The following is a 6,000-nucleotide window of genomic DNA, read 5'->3' as shown; positions in this document are numbered from 1 at the left end:
TGCAGTGCTGACCTCATGTGGACAAATGTATACTTACACATGAAATGTGTCAATGACATACTGCAGATATACGCACATTTCATTGAAAAGGAATTACGTGATGCAGCCACGTTAGAAATACAATAACACATTAAAAGGAAAATATAAATTAAATGCATGTATATGAACCTGTTATCAATATTTGACAGCTCTAAGAATTGCAGTGATTAATCAGAGATGGTAAATCCCTCATGTATTATTTATATCTGCTGCATTTCTCTCACACAATCCTCAGTATTAAGCTACAGTGTGATAACTGCAGTGTATTGCATCGTCCAAGGCTGAGCTCTACTGCTGTTGATAGGTGGTGGTGACGTCAGCCAGCAGTGTGTGGGTGGCTGTGTGGGTGAAGATGACTCCCAAATGAGCCTGTGTGTAGAAAAAAAAATCTTCCAGTCAAGAAGCAAAATACAGGCAGTGTTAGACTCCTCTGCGTCGGATTACCTTGAGCTCAGCGTAGCACAGGTAAAGGAATAAAAAAAAAAGCTGCTCTCAGGCTCCTGTTGACCCTCTGAGCTCCATCTGACAACATAAATAAAAGCTACTATTGAGGAGCTGAATTGGAAATGATGTATGAGAGAGGGGGAGGGCGCCGCTCTCTGAGCCGTGTTGTAAATAACCGAAAGAAAAATCCAATAAATGGGATGTTTTAGTTCAATTTATTGCACAAACAGCATTGACAAAATGTACTCAGATGTTAAGAGACGTGGAAAATAACAAAAAGGTACATCCATAACGTTCAAAAGCTCTTGCACGTTTTTGTTGGGTTTTTTTTGACACAGAGGTAAAATGTTACATGACGGGTCCTTTAATTTGGGGGTAATGTTATGGATTAAAATGGACAAAGGGACATGTGAAAAGTAGAGGGGGGGGGGGAAAGGCAAGATTCCTCGGCAAACTGCTCTCTTAAAGATTTACTTTGCTTCAAAATCAATGGGGACAAATGGTACAAGTCTGGTATCAAATTGTAGTACATTACAGTATCCGTTCCAAAAAACCTTTACACAGTACAGATAACAAGGGGAACTGTTTCAGGCGGATTTCTCTATGGAGCAGAAATACAGTGTCTTTAACATAAACATGATGTAGAAAGTTTTAGCACATATAACAGTCACAAATATCTACAGCTATCAGAATGGTTCTCTTTGCATATGCTGATTAAAAAATATAGTTAAGCTGTGCATGAAGTTAATATGTGAAGGTCACATCTGTGTTTACAGTATGTCTGCATGATCTGATGTGTTGAGTCTTTGGTACGACGTGAGCACCGGGATCCAGAGGCCTTAAACTGCCGTCACATTTGAAGCAGGCGTGATCGAAAAAACGCGATGGCTTTTTTTCCCCCTACTTCGCTTTCTCAGTAACAAACCATGCAAGGTAAACGCTTTCAGTACAAAAAACTAAACACACAAGGAATATCTCTCTTTGTAATCATACTGTACTTCTAGGAGGGGAGGGCTCTTGTTAAAATTTGGTAGGGGGAGGTTTTAGTCGAGGCACGCACACACATATAGAGTCGAGAAAAAGTCTCTTATGGCAATAGGTCGGTACAACAAAAGGCATGAGGGCAAGAAAAAAAGATGGGAGACACGGGAAACATCATGTCCAAAGTTAATTCGCTTCACAAAGGGACTCACAAGCGGAGCGTTTAGTCTGAGAAGGGGAAGGCAGACATAAGCTTTAGAAAGGCACAGAGCTTTAGAAAGCGCATTCATCTAACTTACTAAAGAAGTGCCACACACACGCGCGCAAACGTACAAGAGGAAAGTAAAGACAAACAGATGAGTTAACAGTGTTGGCAAGGATATTTACGTAAGAAAACATGACAAAAATCAAGGTTTTGTTGCATCATGTCTGGTTGCATCATGGCCGTAGCTCCTACAACAAGCCGAGGCCGCGACTCATCAGCAACAACGAGCTTCACTGTGAGTGATTGTTACAGCATATTAAGTGCAATATAACGTAACAGAAAAAAAAAGAATCGATAAATGGCACCGAATGACATTTTTGATGAAAAAGACAAACATCTCTCTCCGTTTTAAATTCACATTTAGTATCTATTAATCCAAAATGCACAAGATGCCTTTTTTTTTTTTTTTTTTTTAGAAAAAGGGGCGATAAATGTGAAATTAGAGGAGGTTCCTGTTGCCGAAGATGTTTTGGGGGTCCACCCAGTCCTTGACAGACTTGAGCATCCCAATGCCGACGCTGGAGATGGTCTCTCTCATCCACTCCTTCCGAAGTTTTCCCACTGAATGACAGAGGAGAGAAAATAAATAAATAAATAAACTCATGGAAGAGGACCGAGGGGGAGAAATAGAGGAATCGGCACGGCTGATTGCTCAGCGGGCTGCTGGGAGCCAATCAATCTTGTGAGAGTGAGTGAATAAACAGAGGGTGATAAATGCTTTTATTCAGAGAGGAGAAATGTTTTGCATGGCATGATTTATGGAGCTCAGCAGACTATCAAACTCATTAGGCTCTGTGTGTTCCCAGAGGAGGGGCCGGCTGGCGGCTGTAGCGGGCCGTCCCCAGCTCCCTCGCTCTTTGAGCCACCACTCCCCTCCGTTTCCCTCCCTCCAGAGTCGCTGGAGCGTTTGTCTGTGTGTTTCTGTCTCATTGTGCGCACGAGCGCGCTCCTCCAGCTGACCTGCGAGGGGTGTTGTGCTTGCTTGTCCTGAACGCCACTCCGTGCCCTCTGACACTGGCCTGATCACCAACAGGGTGCCAAAGCCAACCATGGAGCGCCACACAATGGTCCTCTGTCAGCAGGACTTTGGCTTTCAGCCGCTCTTCACCCTCCCTCCCTCCCTCCTCCTCCTCCTCCAAACCCCCAACCTGAGGAGCGAGGGAGGCAGTGGCACCAAGCCTAGTGAGGGTGCCCATTGCTTCACCAGCTGTCCAGTCCGACATACTCCACGGCGTCTTTGCCCGACAGGTTCTTAGCGGAGAGTCTGGAGCCAGCGAGAGGTCTGGTGACTGCGGAGGACTGGGAGAACCTCACCGCAGAGCCAAACTATTGTTAGAGAACTTCACATAAAATAGAAACTTTGATTTTCTACCAGCCAATAAAGGATTTCTGAAGCTGTGTGTAAAAACAGCCACAATCTGCACAATGAGGATCGATTGTAATATGTCACATTATCTGTAAATGCTGGGGATTTTTTTTCTATTTTGTTTTTACTTGGTAGTTGAGTCTAAAAAAAAAAAATAAATTGGGGGAGTGAGCAAGAGGAATGACATCCAACAAAGATCCCGACCAAGCTAAGCAGAAAACGGCCCAGAGGCCCCAAGACCCCTGAGGGTCCGAAAAGCCATAGACTTAATGTGTGTCAATTGATTTTTGGTCATTTAATTAATTGCACATTTAAAGTATTATGGTACACTTCACTAAATAAAACAGCATTTATTAAAATGACCACAATGGGGGTGCAATGGCAAATTCTTGCCCCACCTCTAAAGGTTTATCCTGCCAGGCCATGTAGAATGAGACTTTTAAATCCATTAATCAACAGATAATATCAATAAATTGTCAATTTAAAGCAAAAATGACAAAAAAGTCTCTAGTTGTAGTTTCTCAAATGTGAGGATTTGCTGCTTTTCTCTGTTTTATATTAGCATAATTTAATATATTTGGGTTTTAAGTTGGTCTCTAGCAAATTATGTTGACATTTTTTCGGTAATTTATCTTTCAAAGAAAAAAAAACGATTAGAAAAATAAAAGATCAACTGATAATTAAAATAACTTAATAGATGCAGCTTTAATCACCAACCTGAATTGAACTGAGGACAATGCTGTTAAACAGTTTCCACATTTGAACACTTTAAAAACAGTTTAGAAATAACAACTAGTCATCAGTATTGTGGAGAAGTGAACATTGTCAGTTTGATCATTTCTAAAGAGGAGTTTGAAATCTATTTTTTAGTAGCTTTGGTTCACCAAAATAAATGTATCCTAGGATTGCTGTAGTTCAACTTGCAAAGCTTTTAAAGTAGCCTCCCCAACACTGCTAATCCTCACAAAAATATTTAATTTTAAAGCAAAGCAAAGAGCCTTAAGTAGAAGTAAAACTTTGCGTTGGCTACATTAAGAAAAAATGAATAAAGACAAAATAAAACTAAAATACATCAGATCGTGGCTGGGTAAATGTTAACTTGGAGGTTGTGTCAACCTAAAAGAAACACATATCTATATTCCAAAACTTGAGATAAATTTGAGAACAGAGCAGATTAGAGCAGCTGCTGCTCGCTGAGTAAACATCTGAAACCAGCAGTGTAATCGCTTGAGATTAGATACAGAGGCCTGAATAAGGAAGGTGTATGATGGGAGCGTTCACACGCCTTCGCTTCTCTCTCTGCACACCTCTCTTTGCATCACTAGCTGGCGAGCGCCGGTGTTAATAGGACATGTTGAGGGAAGGGGCCGCCTGTTATCAGAGTCCAGCCAGGAGACCCAGATGGGGATCAGCCATGAGGCTAGTGAGGCCCGTTTCCTGACAAAACAGGGCAGACAGTGGGGTCACCAGGGACTCTGATACCACACAAACCTCCAGATGGTGACAGAGGGACCAATCAGCTGCTACCCAATAACTAAGAAAGTACCCTGCTCTCCACAACCTCCTCCTCTTCACTCCTTCCTCCTCGTTCCACCTCCATCCCTCCCTCCTCTCAGGAAAAGGAGAGAAAACAGAAGGTGCTGGGACTGCATCATTGCCTCCATCACTGTGATAATTTACACATCTATCTTGTCATATTCTCTCTTTTTTGCTTGCTATTGCAATCAATCTCAGCAGGCTGGAACTGTGCAGCTGAGACATGCAAAGAGGAGCAGGTAGTTATTCCAGAAATGACAGATTTCTTTTTAAAAAGTGTTGTATTTCTCCGGTGCGGAAAAGCCCGGGGAAGCGCGGGGCAAAAGGCGAGGAGGGAACCTCACTGAATCAGGTTATTTCTCTACCTCCTGAGTGCAGTGACCTGTGCGGAGCTGCGGTTGGCAGAGTTAGTGAGATGGGAGCTTTGCAGAGCCACAAGGTGAGGTGCAGATGCTGAGCACCCCAGGGTGGCCCTCGTACAGAGGAGACTATAGTTGCCATGCTGAGCCTCAACCCCTGGACACGCTCCTCTCGCACTCCCCGAGCCTCTCTGACAAATGGGGGTCAGGACATGAAAGACGGGGTAAGGTAGCGGCCCTGCCTTCTTGTGATATGGCCGAGCTGGAGTATTGGCTGATAGATGGATGACTCTCCTGGTGATGGATGTTCAACAACTCTTCACCGCTGCGACACTGGTGACCTAGTTAAAGAGGACATTTCTCCCAACGCCCTGGCTTTCAGAACCAGTGAATAATCAAACATAGAGCAGATCTTTTTGTGGGTGATAAGCTTGAATCCATCTAAAGTTAAAACTGTCTGCGGTTTTCGTGCAGTACAGCACCATGATGGTGGTTTTGGCTGAGTATTATGTCCTGCAGAGGAAGAGGTACGGCGCTTTACACGCCCAGATTCCCTTACCTACGCCCACGCAGCACAACACTGACCTGCTGTAAATACAGGGCCACAAAAATGTATATTTCCTCCGGTGCCCTCCCACCTCACCATCCTTGACTACATCTGTTTTGTTTGATACACAAAACCCAGTAAAACTAGCTCCATTTGTCAAGCGCTGATTGTGGGCAGACAAACCGGCCTGTCTGCGCTCAGATAGCGAGCCCCACTGTTATTAATCACAATTACAGAGTGGGCCTCGCACGCGGGAGCTGCATCAATATCCCCTCCTCTCCTCCCCCCCTGTCACCTCCCCGTGCTGCACGGGGTGGCTGGGCCACCGTTTGGAGGTCAGTATACAGCCAGCGATAACGGCAGCATCATTTACCCCGACCCGCCGCCTCCTTTTTATTAGCAATCTTTTAATTTTGAACCCGTCCCCGCCTTCAGGAAAAATTGTGATTTAATATCGCAGCTG

The 6,000-nt window shown here is 44.0% G+C and overlaps 1 protein-coding gene across 1 annotated transcript in view; it reads right to left on the bottom strand.

The window, feature by feature from the left end:
- Nucleotides 1-679: 679 nt before the first annotated feature.
- The window catches only part of agps (alkylglycerone phosphate synthase), a 36,448-nt gene continuing 31,127 nt past the window's right edge, over nt 680-6,000 (bottom strand). The window contains exon 20 of the mRNA XM_042494844.1: nt 680-2,290. Within this exon, the coding sequence (XP_042350778.1) occupies nt 2,169-2,290 (122 nt within the window). The 3' untranslated portion in view covers nt 680-2,168. The remainder of the gene's footprint in view (nt 2,291-6,000) is intronic.

Source organism: Plectropomus leopardus, chromosome 10 (assembly GCF_008729295.1).
Source record: "Plectropomus leopardus isolate mb chromosome 10, YSFRI_Pleo_2.0, whole genome shotgun sequence".
NCBI classification, from domain to species: Eukaryota; Metazoa; Chordata; class Actinopteri; order Perciformes; family Serranidae; genus Plectropomus; species Plectropomus leopardus.
This window is presented reverse-complemented; position numbering and strand designations above follow the sequence as displayed.